We start from the raw sequence: 19,459 nt of genomic DNA on the forward strand, positions 1-19,459 counted from the left end.
AGGCACCCATTATTACTGTTGACACAGGGTCCTTCCCTGAGGACCTTATTGTAGACCATTCACTATATCCCTGTGGTCTGTTGGTTTGTACACAAGGATTATGTCCATTAGAACTTCACAAAGAAAGTGCAGTCAGCCATAACAGGTCATTCTGTAATGTCAGGCCCCTTTAAAAGACAGCATGTCATCAGGCTGCCTGTAATAGTGCACAGGTGAAGGGGTGAAGATGGACAGCACTAATCTCTCTGTATTGCTCTTGATGGCTCTCCTCTTAAGCCTGTCTTGTGCGGAGGATGAGATGGCACCTCTATCCTGCCCAGAGTACCAAGAGGGTTTTGACGGCTCCTGTTATGAGTTTGTGGCTCTACCGCGTTCCTTCCTCAGTGGACAGGGCTGGTGTGAGCGGGGTGGCGGACACCTGGCCTTCATTCTAAATATTGATACACAGCAGTTCCTACAGAAGCACCTGCAGCCAGAGCAGGACTGGTGGCTGGGTTTAGCACCTGCCTCCCCAAACCTAGCACTGGACTCTGCTGTTGCTGAAGGTAAGAGAGCAGCCCAGGCAACTAAAGTGGGCATTATTTGATAACACTAATGCGTTAGATCCTTTGATCATGCAAAGGGTGGGAGTAGAGTGCATTGTATTCATTTGAGCAGATATTGTACAGAAAAACGTTACATTTCCACTGCTGTCTCCCAACCTAAGACTAAGATGCTGGGCTTGTTCACTCCCACATCAGCTGGCCTCTTGCTGGGAGATTTATAATGTATTAATCTCGCTCCATTGCTAGGAGACCATGCCCCATTTAGATATATCCTTTTAGCAGCTAATTAGGTACATCTGTCATTCAATAGGTTTTGCTGTCCAGTCCGTTGAATTAAAGCAGTCTTTTTAATTCCCCACACAAAGGTCCAAACTGTATCACCTAATAGTGCTGTTTCCTTTCCTTCCTGCTTCTTTACATATTAATGCCTCTGACATCCCTCATGAGAACACAAGCTATCATAGTATTTATTAAATTAACTAGATAGTACACAGTAAGCATGTCAGGTCGAACAGATGGGACATCTAATATTGTGGGAAAATAATACTTTATTTCCTCTCCTTTGAAGAGCAGGTGTTCCTAATGTTTTGTACCCTCAGTGTATATATAATATAATACTTTAATTGGTGTTTGTGCTGTCAATCCTCAGGTCCTCTCTCCTGGCTTGATGGCTCTGATGTCAGCTACTCTAACTGGGTGAACGACCCTGATCCAGGGGCTGGCTGTGGTCACATACTGAGGAGCTCAGGGTTACAGTGGGAGGCAACAAGCAACTGTAGCCAGGAGCTGCACTTCATCTGCCAATTTGGTTTGTATTTGATGTGTGTGTGTTTGTGAGGCAGAGAGCGAGGAGTGCAGCTGGATAGAACTGTTAATATTGTAAAACAAACACAGCTGCAGCAAAGGAGGGAAATGCACGGGAACAAAATTCCACTTGAGGAAGGAGCTATTGTATAATCAACATAAAAGATGTCTTTATCGCACGGGAAACCACAGTAGCCGAATAAAAGCAAAGCCACTGAATATAGCCTGAATATAGTGAAATCACATGCTTTGGTTGTAAAAACAATACAAATAAATAGAAATACAAGGTAGTAAATATTGACCTTCGCATTTAACGTATTGCACTGTTTGTCCACCTGAGCTAGTGTTTCATGCATGAATGGCAGACATTCAGAGTAGGCATTGTAATAATGATCCTCTATCTAAACCATGTGTACCGATACCCCTCCCATAAATGTAATGGCTTTTGTACAACTCAATTCTAAAAAAGGAAGACAGCCTAATGAGGAAAACGATAATGACAATTTCATATAATTTACGTTGTTAGTAGCACTTTCTGTAGTGACAAAAGCAGGCCTACAATATATGCGCCTTATTATCTACACAGCTCATCCCACTCTGTTACAGTATGTACTATGTAAAGTGATTTTCCTCTCCCTCAGTATATAGGAAGCAGTGGTTGCTGTGTGGCCTTCAGACAGTACCTGTACTACATGCTTCTCTGCTTGATTCCAATCTCTCTCCCTCTTATCAGTTGGATTACACAACAACCAATCTTTAGTCGACCACTATGTGAAAAATGGCACAGCATCATCAGCCAATCAACTTTAGTTGTCCCTCAGGCATATTCTAATAATACAGCAACACACATGAGAATATATTCAATTCAAATGCAGAATGCAATGTGATGCATTTCAAATTAAACAAAAATACCCAAGTAGGCCATTAACTTTGTTCTAGTTTGGTACATTTCAGTTCTTATATTTGAACACATTGGCAAGCTTGAGCAGAGACTAGCACCTAGCACACACAGTCATATTCATCACCCAGCTGTGTCTCTGGTCCACAGTCCAGAAAAACATCATCCTTCAGGAGCCCATTGGGGAGTTTGGCGTCATTAAGTGCTATAGCATGAACCAATCAACAGATGGTGCAAACTGCAAGGCCCTGTACGGAAGCCCCCTTCAAATCCAGGTAGAAGTAGAAGCTGGTAAGTAAAACCAACATGAGCCGAAATAAAAGTATCTGGTCTTACATTTCCGAGTACAAATCTTGGTAGAATGAGACAACTTTGCTATCTACAGGTACGAATGTGACCTACAAACTCCACAGTGGTGAGATGTTGGTGGCCAATTCATCAGCAGTCAGAGGAATCGTCGCCCACAACATCACAGTGGGACCAGAGGTGGAGAAACAGCTGGGCTCTGGCTGCCACCAGCTGACCCTGCATGCCTCTAACGGGGTCTCGGTCTTGGGCGTGTCCACTGAGCTGCAGGTGTGTCTGCTGGAGCCTGTGGAGGGCCTGCTGGGATCAGTGATGGCTGAGGAGGGGGAGTGTCCAGACTCAGACCTCTATGTTAGTGTCTCCCTGGACCGGGGAGCCCCGGTGCAGCTTCTCTTCCAGGTGTCTGGAGCCAACGACAGCATCTCTGAGACCAGAGACATGCAAAACAGCAGCATGCAGGTTTACAATATCTCAACCACTATCCAAGGTACCTAACCTATCTACTCAAACTGTCATCCAACAAACCTTACTCAGAGATTAAAATAGAGACTGATGAAGAGACCTTTTTTTAAATTCTTTATAATACTCGTTTATATTATTCATATCAGCTGTTTTGTTACAGGATTTTTGCAAGTGAAAGTCAGGGCCTGGAATGTCTTCTCACACATGGATGTGGATGTGGGGAACACAACAGTTGTTTGTCACAACAGTGACAGGCAGAATGGCTATGCAAACACAGTATGTCAAATAGCTAAGAATTACAAAAAAATGTATATATTCCTCTTTAACCTTAAACAGGTAGCACCTTTTTCACTAATGTGAAGGTAATTATTTTCCTGCAGTTTTTCTTCACATATTTGTTTTCATCACCAGACAGAAAAGCATATGAGAGTTCGCCGAGCCTATACCTTGAGAATCACTGCCATTCCAGAAACTGCCAGTCAAGACACCGAAAGCGTCAAACTTGAGGTAACTGGCTTAGGAGAACTATCAAATGGAAAGCAGAGCAAATTTGAATGGGAATGCAGTAAGTACCAGTTAAGGCCTTGAAGCCACAGGGCTGTTGAAGAGAACCCTCTCGCCTCACCCTATTACAGTATAAAATGAAAAACAATGACTGTAAACTTTGTTTTATAACTTCCATTTTCCGTAACAATCTCAATCGTTTTTTCCCCTCTGTTTACTCCGTGTTGTGTCTGTCATCTTTTTACAGCATGGCCTTATGGTGATGTTTTCTAACCATTTTCCCTTTCCAATTCCAATAGAAGAAGACTGTAAAGGGAAATGCAACGATAAAACAACAGACACGACTCGTTTGGTTGAAAAAGACTGTCTTCCAAACCCATTTGAGTTTTTTGAATACACTTTCTCTGTGAAGAAATGGAGTGGCGATGGGAAATGGGTCGACTTGATTTCAACATCCCAATGCATCACGGTTACTCCAACAAACTTCGCCAACTTTAGAATTTGGTAATATGGGGATACGCTTCAAATAGTGAAGTTAATATAATTAAACAAAGTCATGCTATTTTATTTCATGACATGATAACTCCCATCAGTGTCATTATAAAAACAGGCAATGACAATATTATAAAAATGGCTATTTAAATATCCTAGAAGCTTATTAATAATTCTAGTATCATCGTCATAATCATCCACAGAGAAGTACAGGTAACTGCCAAAATAAAGGAAACACCAACATAAAGTGTCTTAATAGGGTGTTGGGCCACCAGAACGGTTTCAGTGCACCTTGCATAGATTCTACAAGTGCATGGATCTCTGTTGGAGGGAGGTGACACTAAGCTTCCTCTAGAAATTCCATAATTTAGTGTTTTGTTGATGCTGGTGGAAAACTCTGTCTCATGCACCACTCCAGAATCTCCAATAAGTCTGCAATTGTGTTGCAATCTGGTGACTGAGACAAACACACACACACACACACACCTTAAACCCCCTATGCTCCTTTGAGAGCCCTCACTGACATCTCTTCATCCAGCCATGGTAGCCAAAATAATAATAATAATAACTGGGCATTTTTATACATGACCCTAAGTATGAGGGAATAATAATAATTGCATAATTAACTCAGGAACAACACCTGTGTGGAAGGACCGGCTTTCAATATACTTTGTACCCTTCATTTAATCAAGTGTTTCCTTTCTTTTGGCAGTTACATGTATGTTGGACATCATAAGGCTTTTGGACTGGCCTAGGTGGCCATACAGAATGATACTAAATATCTGGAATGAATTGGGTTAGAAATGATTTAGCTTAAACTATTGACAGATTTGTAATCCTTAAGTGTACAACAGGGTTATGACATTAGCATGTTAATTGACTGATTTAATTCAAATTCAGAAGTAAATTGGTCACATTTAACATGAGTTGCTCTCATGCCTATGGAGCATGCTGTAATTACACTAATAATAATGTTGCATTAGTTGCCCAATAATTACATAATAATGTATGTATTGCTTTGTTATTACAAAGGTAAACTGTTTGTGGTACAACACTGTTCCTATTTCCATTTGTATGATAACAATAACTGCTGAACTCCATTGCTATGTATTTACGAAGCAATAATCAAGTTACTATGTTACAAAATGTGAATTCAATGTTTTTAAGATCTATTTTATGCTAAAAACGTTCCCATATTCTTTCAGTTGCCAGGATAATTGTAATATAGTGGATGTAAAAAAAGATGTCAAATTAAATTTGGACTGTAACTCCAGTTGCCCAAAAGTAATTTGGCAAATTGAGGACCCAAGACCTTCAACAGTAAGTATGTTTTATTGGTTTCAAATCAAATTTTATTTGTCACATACACGTGTTTAGAAGATGTTATTGTGGATGTAGAGAACTGTTTGTTTTCATGTGTGAATGAGTTTCATTGGAGTGCATGAATCAATTTATTGACTAACCCATGCTGTCTAATTTGGAGTTGACATATTCTAGATAAATAAAACAAGTTGATGCATAAACACATTATTTGTGGACTGCATGTGATGGACTATACAATAGCCAGAGTTCAGCGTACATGAGGACAACATTTTGAATTCTGTGGTCTTCTAGGGTGCCCTGCAAAACTGTTACAACAACGCAGGGAAAAAGCCACTTACGGAAAGAAAAGATCAAGATGGTCAGAAAGAGTACAAAGTGAGCAAAAACTACCTGAAAGAAGCTTCAGATAGGCTTCAGAATCTCAATGTGATAGTTTATGGTGAGTATCTCTATTCCTTCTATTCAATTCCAAAAACACTATAAGTACAGGCTAAAAGTTTGGTTAACTCAGTTGATAACAGGATGTCCTTCTGATATGTTGAACTTGCATCAAACTGTTCTTTAGCATATCGACAGAAAAAAAAGTCAACAAATTGTCATATTTAGACATTTCCCGACTGATCAATTAGACATCCCCATATTTGTTTGAGATATTTATAGGAGCATAGTTGGGATTGATTCATCCTCAGAAAGTATGGACCTAATGTAACATGTTCACGAGTGGAAATAAGATAAATATCCTTTTATATCACCGTTCTTTAGATAAGGAAACTTTTGAATATGCCAGGTACACCATTCAGATACCAGGTGTTACGACTCCTGCACCTGCTGATACTACGCCACCTGTAACCTCTGCTCCGACTATCACCTTAAGTCCCCCTTCATGTAGTATTTACCCTCCGAATGGCACCGTTCTGGATCCTTTCAATATCACCTGTACAACACCTACATCCTGCACAAACGGCTGCCAATATTGTTTTAAAACTGACCAAGGTGAGTATCCCTCTTTGCCAGTGTTGTATATTTCAGGAAACCTTCTCCCATCAAAGAAGTTTAGCACCAGAGCCAGATTAAGATAAAAATGCCATATTGATTTAGCAAAAAAATTTTAAAAAATGTAATCAGATAGTTTTTCTTCTTTATCTTTCAGGTAAACATCTGCGCTGCAGTTCTGTAAATAAAGTAACGTTAATCTTCCTACCTGTTGGGGAGATAAGCAGCAACTACATGCTGTCGGTAGAGGTGACTGTTACAGAATTGAACACAAAGACACGTGGAAGTACCACAATCAACACTGAGGTTTGTTATTACCAAACAAAATAAATAATAAATGATATAATTTCATGTATGGGCTCTGTCTTGCCTTTCATCTCCATAGTTCACATCCATTTAGTAATTGGAGCACTCATTTAGTTGTTATCCCCCAAGGTGCGGCCAGCCAAGTCCGGTACCCCAGTGCAGGAGCTCCAATCTGCAGTGGCGAACACAGTGGCTAATCTAGGGCAGCAGGGGATGCTCTCTGGAGAGACCCTTGGACAGATGTTCAAGTCTGTGTCGGACATACTGAATAAAGGCTCCAGTGAGGAAAAGAATGACAGGATGAAGGTATAAGGAGTGTGTGTGTGTGGGGGGGGATACTAAATGAATATGATCTTTAAGACAAAGATAGTGGTATGTTTTCGTTGAGTTTACAAGACAGATGTTTGTGAGGTATCCTGATTGAATAATCCAGATGGAGATGGTGCAATTGGCATACATGTAAAAGGTCCAGGTTAAGGGCTTTAAACATCATTCTTCAATGTTGGTGTGTCTCCTTAAGCTGCGAGAACAGATGCTGATGAATATAACTGAAGCACTGGAGAACAGCTCCAGCAGCACTCCTCAGAAAGTGCAGCTGACGGCCAGAGCTGTGGCAGGACTCACCAAGAGGGGTGATGAGCTTAGTCCTGATGCTCAGGTACACTTGGATAGACCTAGCCCCCCATGGAAGCAGGGTAGCATGGAGTAATTCACACAAACACATAGGCCTATTCGTCAAAATGTGCCCAGAATAAAGACTTAATTTCAGATGGTCTATTTTTTCCAGCTTGAAGCTAGCTTCCTGGTGGCAAACCTCAGCTCTTCCCTCCTCTCCATGAACGTCAGTGAGCATGGTGGAGAAGAGGAGATGGTGCAGGCAGCTACACCAATTGTAGAGGCAGCCAGCAATATCCTGGATGTTTCCTCAAACGTGAGCACACCTTCACTTAGTCTAATGACAGTAATGAAGCATCCTTACTGAACAGTTTGTCTTTCACAGAGAGAAGTCTCTGATTTACTTCTCAAGGGCATGGACAATGTGCAGAGTGCACTGTTGAATTGGAAGAAGGTTGATGAAGCTCCTGTGATTGTCAACAGCTCTCAGATCACTGTGTTTGTGAACAGGTAAGAAGAATGTGGGCAGAGGACATAAGAAAATGAACTGTAGTTTTAAAAAGCAACGATTGTACCACATCAGACATATTTTCATTGCTGTTACAATGCAATGTCTGCAAGACATTGCAACTGTTATATAGCCTCAATATTGAGTGACAGCATATCATGCCCTCTCAGAGTGTCAACAGAAACTATTCAGATGCAGTCTATAAACATCCCAGATGGCTCCTCTGCAAGCTTTTCCTTCCCTCCCCTGGGTGCTGATGTCCTTTCTCCAGATGAACCAGTGGATGTGAGAGTAAGTGTGCATGTGGGACTATATACTGTATGTATGTATTATCATGAGTCAGTATGCATGAAAGGTATTTTCATTGTGAAGAGAGATATGTATTTTTGTACCTGTTAGTTTTGTTGATTAATAATTAGGTATGGTTTTTAAACCCTCTCTCTTGATTCACGATTTCCTATTTGTTACAGATGCTAAGTTTCAAGAAGAACCCATTTTCATGGAGCGAGGAGAACAACATTACCGGCACTGTGGGGTCTGTCTCCCTGACAAGAGGAAATGGTTCTGTCATCCCCATAGAGAACCTATCTGAGGAGATTGAGGTCAGAGTGCTGCAAACCCCTTCATATTCTATGTCATTTGAGAGTGTAACAACTCTACTGTTGCCTTAATAATACCATATTAAATTAAAGATATAAGATTGCAGATCCTGGATCAGATATCAGTGGCGAATGACATCCTGCTGTATATAATAAATTATATACCCATTATCTCTTCTTTGAAAAACATAATCTCTTCTTTGATGCTCAGATCTTCTTGCCAAGGCCTGAAGGAGTGCAAGCAAACAGCACAATACTGTACTTGGGAAACTACAGCACACTGATGGTCGACGTCCCTTCCCCTGATGTAACATTGGTGCTGAAGATAAAGCCATCGAAGAACATAACCTTTCAACTGTTCCTGGGGTATAAAGACTACCCAAACGATAAACAATACATAGCCAAGACTCAGATGCCTCACCAGAGCAACACGCAAGGTGATGTACCTCCTGAACGTACATGAGTCACGTAGACATAAGAATTGTGAAGCATGGTGAACGGAAAGCATTTCACGTTTAGAAACTGTGTGTGTGTTTTGGGTACAGAGGAGAAATACACCTGGGTCCTGAGTCCCAAAGATTTGACAGGAAAAGTTGGAGTGCATTACCTTGTTGTGAGGCCCATTGTGGAAGCAGGGGTTAAATCCGTCAATGCCACTGTGACTGTCACCTCCATTGCTGCTCAGTGCAAGTATTGGAATGAAACCTTATCCACCTGGAGTGAAGATGGCTGCAGGGTGAGTTAAACAAGTACTACACAACACCTTATAATAAAACAAAGGCACATTGCAGCATCCCTGCAATCCTAGACCAGGCCATAATGAAATACATAAACCAACTGTGATCTCCTTAGGTTGGTCCTTTAACCACGCTATTGGCCACCCAGTGCTTATGTACGCACTTGACCTTCTTCGGGAACTCTTTCTTCGTCATGCCCAACCTCGTAGACGTGTCACGTACGGCTGAGCTCTTTGGCACCTTCGCCCAAAATCCTGTGGTGGTGTGCTTTATTGGTTCCATCTTTGTTGCTTACGTATTGGTGGTCATATGGGCACGCAGGAAGGACATCCAGGACACAGCCAAGGTCTGACTTGAAAAACCACTGCTACCATTTTATCATCTTTGCTGTTGATGCAGAGTTTTACCTTCAAGTGTTACTTCTTATAGGTGAAGGTGACATTGTTGGAAGATAATGACCCCTTGGCTGAATACCGTTACATGCTGAATATCAGCACTGGGCATCGGCGTGGTGCTTCCACCTCCTCTCAGGTCAGTACCAACAGTTCCCACTGCTGCAGGACATCATATTCTGTTCTCTGATAAAACCACACTCAGTCACCCTGACCCTGTGTTGATGCTGCAGGTTACTGTGACTCTGCTGGGCATGCAAGGAGAGAGTGAGCCACACCACCTCACTGACCCTGACAAGCCTGTGTTTGAGAGGGGTGCAGTGGATATGTTCCTGTTGACCACACCCTTCTCTCTGGGGGAGCTGCAGAGCATCAGGCTGTGGCACGACAACTCAGGGGGGCACCCAGCCTGGTAGGAAAGGGGGAGGAGGGGAAAAATCTATGACCAAAGTTGAACTTTGAAGTGAAGATGTAGGTCTAGTTGACAATAAGAGTTTTCTTGCAGGTACATAAACAAAGTTATGGTGCAAGATGTAGAGACAGGACAGAAGTGGCACTTCCTGTGTAACTCATGGCTGACCATAGATATGAGTGAGTGCACTCTGGATAAAGTTTTCCCTGTAGCCACGGAGATGGATTTGAAGAAATTCAGGTGAGAAGGAACTTGAATGCACCTTGGAATGGTAAAATATTAACACAAATCTAATTGTCCATTATAGTACAAGCTTCCTATACCGTATATTCTGCAGCAATATGTTCTTCATGAGGACGGCAAAGGATTTCCGTGATGGCCACATCTGGTTTTCTGTGATCAGCCGGCCTCCAACGAGCACCTTCACATGTGTCCAGCGAGTCTCCTGCTGTTTCTCTCTGCTGCTGTGCACCATGCTGACCAGCATCATGTTCTGGGGCATCCCCACCGACCCCTCTGAGCAGACCATGGACCTGGGTATGGACACCTGCACAGTATTGGTGGCATTTGGAAATGGTAGGTTTTCAGAACAATAACTCGTTCTTCTTTCTTTTTCTACTCCTGTAGGTCATATCGAGTTCACCTGGCAGCAGCTGATGATTGGAGTTCAGAGTTCAATCATAATGTTTCCAATTAATCTCCTCATTGTGAGTATCTTCAGAAACACCCGCCCCCGAGAGACGAAGCCTGGAAAGCCCAAGGCAGAGGTGTCCAAGCAGGGGAAGACTGGCAGAGTGACTCACTCACAGCCCCCCTCCCCACAGAGGGACAGAGAACTCACACCAGACACAGTCATCAAGGTAAACTATGTCAATATATTAATATTCCAATTGAAGCCAACAGTCCCTACCATAAAATCTCATTTTAGATACTGCATGTCAGCTATGATTTGTAAGTAGACAGTTGTAAGTTTGATCTCTTCCTGGCTGTCTTTATTCTGTATTCTCTCCACATTAGCAAGGCTGTTAATGTACTGTATTCTCGCAGGACATAAAGAAGATTGCTCAGTCACTCTCCAAGGCTATGAAGAGCCCCATTCCACGCCTGGAGTTAGAGATGAAGTCTGGACCGCAGACTGATATCAACAATCTGCTCTCTCTGGTGGAGGACATCATCCGGCAGCAGAACCGAGCCAGTGGAGAGTTCTACACTGATGCCTCCAAGAAAGAGGGATCGCTCATTCTCTCACTAGGGGTAACCAATCTGCAAGGTACAGCCCGAGCCTCCAGATCCTACAATGATGATCATCAGTATTGGTTGAAGATGTTAAACTCTGTCTGACCCATATATTTCCTATGTCCCTCTGCTTTCAGAGACCAGCATGTGTGGGAGCCCTGAGAAGACTGGGGATGGGAGACAGAAAAGGAGCACCAACAGCCAGTATCTGTACAGGCAGCTACGCCATGTAGAGAAGGAGCTGAGCCTACTGGGACCTTCTCGCTTCCCCAACCCAGACAGCTACTGCCGGGCAGTGCAGCAGGTCCAGGGCATGAAGGGATTGCTAGAGTCTTCCAGCCTGGCAGGGGATGAGCTGGCTCAAAGCCCGGGCCAAGTTGAGAGTAGTGATGGGGACAGTGGCAGTAAAAAGTGCTGTCAAGACGGGCTGCCCTGGTGGTTTGTGTTTATCGGCTGGATACTGGTGGTAGCCACCAGCGGAGTATCAGGATACTTCACCATGATGTATGGGCTGACCTATGGGAAGGACCGCTCTATAAGCTGGCTCATCTCCATGGTCGTTTCTTTCTTTCAGAGCCTCCTAATCATTCAGCCGCTGAAAGTGAGAAACATTAGATTAGAACTTTCTCATTTCAATTTAAAATGCCCTGCAGCATGTATCTGTAATCTGGGTATAACTTTGTGGATTTCCTATCACAGGTGCTAGGTTTTGCAGCCTTCTTTGCTCTCGTTCTGAAGAAAGTTGATCAGGAGGAGTATGGGGATCCAAAAATGGAGGGGGCACTCAGAAACCCAGGTTCTTTGTTTTCCTTATTTACAGTTTTGGGGAAATTCTGTTTACTTGTACATTAGCTAGACTTTTACAACATTAAACCGTGTAAGATGACACAATCTGGTCCACAGATGACCCTGATGTAGTCTGGGCTGTCAGGAGGGATAGCACATGTAGCTTCTACCAGCCCCCGCCACCCACAGACGTCGAGAGGATGAGGAACAACATGATCAAGGAGCAGAAGGTTTTCGCCCTCATCAAAGAGATTCTCAGTAAGAGGAACCACTTTTTCGTTCACTGCACTGTCATTCACTGCACCTATTGGTTAACATACATGTTTAAGCCCTATGATTCTGTTGCAGCCTACATGGGGTTCATGTGGATGTTGCTCCTTGTGGCGTATGGTCAGCGGGACCCTAACGCTTACTTCCTGATTCAGCACATTCGGCAGAGCTTCAGCCAAGGGATCTCAGACAGTATGAGCCACGGAAATGTGTTCACCTGGGCAAATACCTCTCTTCTCAGCAACCTCTTCGGAGAGTACCCAGGTAGGATTCTCTAAAGAGGATGTTTTATTTCTTTGAGAAACACGACGCTCCAAAATTTTCTAAATAAAGGTATAGATTGAATCCTGTGTCAACAAAAGCAAATGGTGTGTTAAAGGTTTCATCACAGATGGGAACTCCAAACTGGTTGGTAATGCCCGTCTTCGCCAGGTGAGGGTGCAGAAGAATTCCTGCCGAATCGCCCGCTCCATGCGCCAGGCTGTACCTGACTGCCATGCTCCATACTCATGGGAGGTGGAGGACATGGGCTCCTATGGGCCAGGCTGGAACCGCTCTGCGAGTGAAAACACCTCAAAGACCCTCCGCAGCCCCTGGCGGTACCAAACCCAGGCCCGACTCAGAGCCCAACCCATCTGGGGAAGTGTGGTTCTCTACAGGGGAGGGGGGTTTGTGGTGGACCTGGGCCCTGACTCACAGAATGCTAGCAGGTAAGCTCACAATTACCAATGCTTCAAATTGATCACAATTATCATGCCATAGCAAATGTATATAATGCTATATAATGGAGGTTGGTGCCCCGTTCCCCAAAGGCTGTAGTGTATCGAATGGTGTATTTTAATTATTCCATGTATTCTGTCCCTGCAGTACCCTTCAGTATCTGTTTGACAACACCTGGCTTGATATGTTCACCCGAGCAGTCTTTGTAGAGTTCACAGTGTACAATGCCAATGTCAACCTCTTCTGCATTGTCACACTCATGCTGGAGACCACAGCTGTAGGTGAGACAGTTGTTATATCACTCCATGAATACAGCACAAAGTAAGTATTTAAAGGCATCCAAAACTCAGATTGTCAGCACCTGTCTTATTCTCTCAGGAGCGTTCCAGTTTCGCAGTGAGCTGCAGAGTGTCCGACTATACCAGTCCACCGGTGGACTCCACATCTTTGTCATGGCCTCTGAGGTCATCTATTTCCTCTTTATCTTCTACTACATGTATGTTCAGGTAAGCCTTAATTTAAATACCTTTCTTATGTGTAAAGCGTATAAAATCTGTGACACAATGGTCTAGTGCCATTGTTCTGGAATTCCTCCTGAGTCTAACTCTTCTCCTCTCCTCACAGGGAAAGCTGATGAAGCAGCAGAAGTGGGCTTACTTCAAGACAAAGTGGAACCTGCTGGAGCTCGCCATCATCCTCCTGAGTTGGAGCACACTGTCTGTCTTCATTAAGAGGAGCCTGCTAGGGAACCGGGACATGGAGTACTACCACAACCATAAAGACCAGTGAGTTCACACTGGGTTGGGGTATCATGGGTTTCTGTTCTTCTTCAGTTTTAGGCTGGGTTTCTGTACAGCACTTTGAGATATCAGCTGATGTACGAAGGGCTATACAAATAAATTTGATTTGATTTGATTCTTTCGCTAGTCTGTTATCCCTATTGTTGGTCCGTTGCTCCTATGTGATGTTCAACTTCTCCCCTCTCTATCCAGGTTTGCCAGTTTCCATGAGACAGCCACAGCAGATGCAGTGCTGGGGTATCTGATTGCATTCCTGGTGCTACTGGCTACAGTCAAACTGTGGCACCTGATGAGGTTCAACCCCAAGCTACACATGATCACAGCCACACTGCAACGTGCCTGGACTGACATATCAGGCTTCATACTGGTCATCACCATTATGTTCCTGGCCTATTCTATGATTGTAAGGGTCTTCCTGGAAAACTTTTCATTCTACAACTTTCCTAGTTGGCATTCTCTTGTAGCAATGCATCTGTATTCCTAATAAATTGCAATGTGCTTGCTTTTGTGATAAATGTCTCTTCAATTTAACTGAATCTTTCACAGCTGAGCTATGATTCATTGCGCTTTGACACTAAATCTAGCATGTGATCATTGTCTGCAGTCTAATCTGATGTATGGCTGGAAGCTGTACTCATATAGGACTCTCCTGGATTCTGCTCTGACCATGGTCAGCTTGCAACTGGGCATCTTCAACTATGACGAGGTTAGTAAAGGAAAGCTCTCTAAATTACAGCTATGGCCATGATGGCAGATCTTTGATTGGTATCTTCTTCCAATCCAGGTTCTTGATTACAACCCGGTGCTTGGAGCGTTCCTCATTGGCTCTTGCATTATATTCATGACCTTTGTGGTTCTGAACCTGTTCATCTCAGTCATCCTGGTGGCGTTCACTCAAGAGCAAATGCATCACAAGGTACTGTGCATCATAATCATATAATATTCTGTGTTTATATAACGGATGGGTCTAATCCTGAATGCTGATTGGTTAAAACCGCATTCCAGCTGATTCCACAAGTTACCACTGACTAAATCTATGACGTATTTACTCTGTTCCATCTGACCACTGTCTCATTCCATCAATCCACTGTTCCATCAATCCACTGTCTCATTAGCCCAGCCAAGCAATTTACAAACTTGATCTCCACTATAAAAAGCATCTAGACATTATCTCACATTTCTTTTAGACTGACATTTCGTTTTCAACGGCAGAGATTTGTATAAACCTTGCTGTCTGCATCTCCAACATTTTAAACATTGTTTCAATATTCAAATTCTATCTCCAGCTGTTCCATAGTAATGAAGGAGTCGGGACGAGACAGAGAGGCAGGCTGCGTTTCTCATCCAGTCGAAATCATGAATCAGCTACCGTCATTTTTATGGATAAATGCAAAGAAATGTCAGTTGAAAATAGCTTAAACAAAACTAAGTGCAGCTAGTTTGCAGTCTTTGAAGTGATTAGCTGAGTTGTTGGCTAGCTCCTCTATTCTGGCTGCACATTTTGTTGTGAATGTAAGTTACCCATTGTTGGCTAGCTAGCAAGCAAGGGATCAGAACGTTGCCAGCCAGTATGGCAATGGAACATTTACAATGTATGACTGGGTCGCGTCCATAAATACAGAACAAAAAGACTGAACGACTAGCCGGCTTGGGCAGGATGAAATAGTATGAATAAAATGAATACGTTTTTAATTCAAATATGTCAATCATTATTTGAATATGTTGGTAACCTGAAGTCGGTGTTTGGAGGACTGCCAATATATCCTCCAAACACCGGCTTCGAGGGCATTATCACTTAAATAATACAGTATCAACACCACCATTGGCCATTGGCTACTGTAGGTGTATCAATGTCAGACCAATCAGATTTGACTGATCTTTTTTTTTTACAGCCCTCAGAGGAGGAGGAGATAGTGGATCTGATGCTGATGAAGTTCTGCAGCTTGTTCGGGATCAAATATAAGAAAGAAGAAAGTAACAGTCCCAAGGTGATTGCCAACCATGCCTCTGTTACTAAGCAAGAACCCTCCACTATATCCTCAGAGATGCTTAGTTCTCAGTAAAGATCTGCCACTCTGTATGAATTGATATTGGAACTGCTTTCATTTATGTTGCTCAATAGGAGTATTAAAACATGTTATATCAAGACTTTTGCACCACTTGTATGGTTGCTTGTAGCTGTTTAATAAAATCTAGCAATGTTCTAACCATATGTACATGAAATAATAATTCCTCTATCTAACAGTTCTGCTTTTTCAATATATTTAGTTCCAAAATAAATAAACAATATAAAGGGTGTTGAACCAGAGCAAACTGTATTCTTTCATCATTATAACGGGTTGCATTAAGATCAGATAAAAGGCCTGAGATGACTGTTGTGGCCTGGGCAATTCATTCTGATCACATTCCCTAGGATAAAGAACTACTACAGAAATGGTTTAGTGCAGTTTCTGTTTTTACTTGTAAGAGTTGGGTGCAGACCTAAGTTCAAATGCATGTGTATTTGAGTATTTGTTATGTAAATACTTTTTTTCTTTGTATTTGAGTAGTTTCAAATACACATCCTGTATTTGAGTATTTTCAAATACACAGCCCAAAACAAGTACCTTTATTTGAGTATTTGAATGGTTACAACTAAATTGTATTTTAAAGTATTTTTCAAATACTTGGGTTAAATGCATGAGAGTGTATTTTTATTTCAAGTAAAGTTTATCTGGATACTTATTTCGAAATGTATTGTAAAATAATAGAAAAACCTGGAAGTATTTTAACCCCAGTCTGGTTGGGTGACAGAGTTATACATGCTTGGTTGACAGGCCATGTCGAAGTTAGGTGAAGTTGCCATCCTATATGCTAAAAATATAAATAAGCCACACAATGAAACAATGAAAACGAACACAGTTGGTTATAGGCTAAGCTAGCCGTACCATGCATAGATTAAGCAGAAATCTAGCTTTGCTTGACTGGCCCATAGTTGCATGGACAAACTGCAAGATTGGCTAGCTACTGTAGATAGCTACAACACAGGTGCTTTTCGCAATGCGGGTATATTTACATACACTAGTGTTGCTCCCTATTGTATTGGGTTGCACAAAAACAGTTTGTGGGAAGCCAGAAGTAAATAAAAATTAAATTTCAACTTACTGTTCTGGTGTGCAGGATGGTTGGTCATTAAAGGGATACTTCAGGATTCTGGCAATGAGGCCCTTTATCTACTTCCCCAGAGTCAGATGAACTCGTGGATACTTTTTTTATTACTTACCTCAATTAGCCACCATTTTCCCTACATTTTCCCCCACGTCCCCTAGCATTTCGAGTTTCAGCCAACGAGCTTTAGCCTTTCTCCATTTGAGTGACAGCTAGCAAGATGCACACAAAGCAGAGCGAGAAAGAGCACTGATGTGGTGCACATATCTGCAAATATGCGATGTAGTATGCAATTTTCGGGAAACACTTTTGGCTCATGCATGCTACTTTCAGAACTACTGGCTACAAAAGTACTGAAGAATCTCTTTTAGATGGGAAGAATTTAAAACCAAATATCTAAACGAACATGTTATTAAAAATACTTCCCAAAGGTGGGTCTATTTTAGGCCCACTTGCTCTCTACTTACCTCATGTCCAAATTAAATTCCCCTCTATTTTTAATTGTATATATATATATATATATATATATATAACATTTTCTAAAATTTAAAACATTGTCTACACAATTCGAAATGTTTCGTGGCCACCAATGATTTAACATTTATATCAAAATTAACAAACTGTTTCATGCATTAGTGCTTTGAATTTGTCCTCGGGTATGGCATCATTATTCATGTAAATATGAATGTTCAATGATTCTCAAATAGACAAGAAAATGAATTGAACTCATTATTAGTTTCTCCTGTCTTTAAATCAGTCATGATTTTCTGGAATTTCAATTAAAAAACAAATTATTTTCTTGTACAATGACAATAACCAAGCGCCTCCCCATTACATTTTGAGTCAAATTTACCGAAATTTACCGAAAGTGTCTTATGATGGATGATGTTACCTGCCACATGCAATTATTAACAATTATTATTATTATTTTTTTCTTCACATTTTGTCCAAGACAACACATTTTTTCCCCTATCATTTATCAGCATCACCCATAGGACATTATGTCACACCGTTGGACAATACACAACAGGCAGTCAAATTTGACTATTAAAACATGTTAATGACAATTTCCGAAGTTTCTAACCACTGTACAATTCAACTTCTAAATATTAGCAATGGATCCTCGTTAAATAATTTATAGTGTGTTCACTCCAATTACAGGGCCTTGAGACTCCTATTTTGTTCTTTTTTGTGTACTTCCCCAAGTCGGCAGCGGGTAATTTTGCGCCTGCTGCCTTAATCCTTGGGTATGATAGCCGTTGCTCAGGCTCACTCTCCGCAGTCAAACCCTGATTCCTCATTACCCGTGGTCACCATAGTGTGCACAGAAGAACCAATGGAAAGTTGATAGATCAGGTATTATCATGAAATGTCACTGCAACGACGGGCACTCTATCAGCTCAAGGTTATCTAGAGTCACAAAAAGTGCCCTGGGTGCCCGAGAGGACCCCACATGCGTTTGGGGTTTGATAAATGCACAAATCCTCAAAAGTCAACGTTCGTTGGAATGTACAGATGTAGGATCTTAATTTGATCAACCTGTTGCAGAACTTTCCTGCAATGCAGGACATTCAAAACATGTGGTGTAGGTTTGATAAGGCTTCTTAAGTTTGTAGTTTCCACATGATTCTCACTTTCACGAGAAATGTATCAACGTCTATCAAGAACGTCTATTAATTATAATCCACAAAGTAATTCACATTTCCTGTTCCAGTAGGATTATTTTCCTGCTGAAGCAAACTGGCTCAAATTAAGATCCTACATCTGTATTAGCTCTAGAATTGTCACAATTATCCAAGTAACTTTGGAGTGATCAAGAATCCATAACTGATGAACTATTAGCAGTTTCATTGTACCTGACCTCCCTGGGGCCCGAAGCAAAATTCTGCTAAGGGGCCCTCCTACCTGACCCGTGAGCCATGTAAACCATTTACCATTGCCACACAGTCACACCTGACATCCCAGTGCTCCCACTACAATCCCCCCTCCTTTAAAACAGTTTGCTCCATCGGCCTAAGAATAACTAGACCTATACAGAACAGAATGAGGTATAAACAAACAATTTTTATTGAATAGAGTATTTTCTATAGAATCTTAAGATAAGTGAATATTAACATTAACACAAATAAGAAATTGTAGAAAATATAAAATGTAGAAAATAGTAAAATATAACACTGCAGCTATGGCTATAGCTATATGTATTAAAATAGTCAAATAAAACCTATACAGCTGTGTGATTAACTTTGGTTCCCTCTACAGTCTGGGCATTGTCAGCATCAGCATGGGCACCAGTCTATCTGGACTGTCTGAAGGAAATTGAGAAACTATGTCACATAGTTAGTTAAGCAGTCATTTACACAAATGCACTTCTGTCACACAACCTCAGAAGCTTGATACCTGATTGCATGAACACTTTGGAGCATACTCTCCCATCTTGTGTCACTCCGCATGACTTCACAGTTATTTTCATGTGTTTCTTCAAAACACTCCATCTTTGTGTGCCAACTGAAAAGAAGGTGAAGAGCTTTTGCACATGCCCAAAAAACCCAACTGCATCGTTTGAAGATTTGGCAGCATCTGCAATGACAAGGTTTGGAGTAGGTG

General features: G+C 41.8%; 1 protein-coding gene across 1 annotated transcript; it reads left to right on the forward strand.

Moving 5' to 3' along the window:
* The first annotated feature begins 259 nt into the window (after positions 1 to 259).
* Positions 260 to 15,771, forward strand: LOC139384554 (polycystin-1-like protein 2). Its single transcript, XM_071129394.1, has 33 exons — positions 260 to 545; positions 1,195 to 1,353; positions 2,398 to 2,538; positions 2,633 to 3,040; positions 6,097 to 6,327; positions 6,485 to 6,633; positions 6,763 to 6,939; positions 7,154 to 7,291; positions 7,421 to 7,564; positions 7,634 to 7,758; positions 7,927 to 8,047; positions 8,227 to 8,358; positions 8,567 to 8,792; positions 8,901 to 9,091; positions 9,208 to 9,438; positions 9,522 to 9,623; positions 9,718 to 9,896; positions 9,990 to 10,136; positions 10,234 to 10,433; positions 10,524 to 10,756; positions 10,944 to 11,166; positions 11,270 to 11,733; positions 11,832 to 11,928; positions 12,036 to 12,176; positions 12,267 to 12,452; positions 12,568 to 12,898; positions 13,056 to 13,189; positions 13,287 to 13,414; positions 13,533 to 13,693; positions 13,901 to 14,111; positions 14,313 to 14,414; positions 14,493 to 14,624; positions 15,601 to 15,771. Exons 1-33 carry the CDS (start codon positions 260 to 262, stop codon positions 15,769 to 15,771), a joined length of 6,201 nt encoding a protein of 2,066 aa, XP_070985495.1.
* Positions 15,772 to 19,459: the final 3,688 nt, after the last annotated feature.

This window comes from Oncorhynchus clarkii, chromosome 26, assembly GCF_045791955.1.
Source record: "Oncorhynchus clarkii lewisi isolate Uvic-CL-2024 chromosome 26, UVic_Ocla_1.0, whole genome shotgun sequence".
NCBI lineage: Eukaryota > Metazoa > Chordata > Actinopteri > Salmoniformes > Salmonidae > Oncorhynchus > Oncorhynchus clarkii.

Bases quoted from the DNA above. Each gene is read 5' to 3' on its own strand.
- LOC139384554 (XM_071129394.1), top strand. From the start codon at position 260: ATGGCTCTCCTCTTAAGCCTGTCTTGTGCGGAGGATGAGATGGCACCT. The intron at 9,092-9,207 runs GTGAGTTAAACA...TGATCTCCTTAG, and splicing joins GGAGTGAAGATGGCTGCAGG to GTTGGTCCTTTAACCACGCT. The intron at 12,177-12,266 runs GTAAGAGGAACC...ATTCTGTTGCAG, and splicing joins CCTCATCAAAGAGATTCTCA to CCTACATGGGGTTCATGTGG.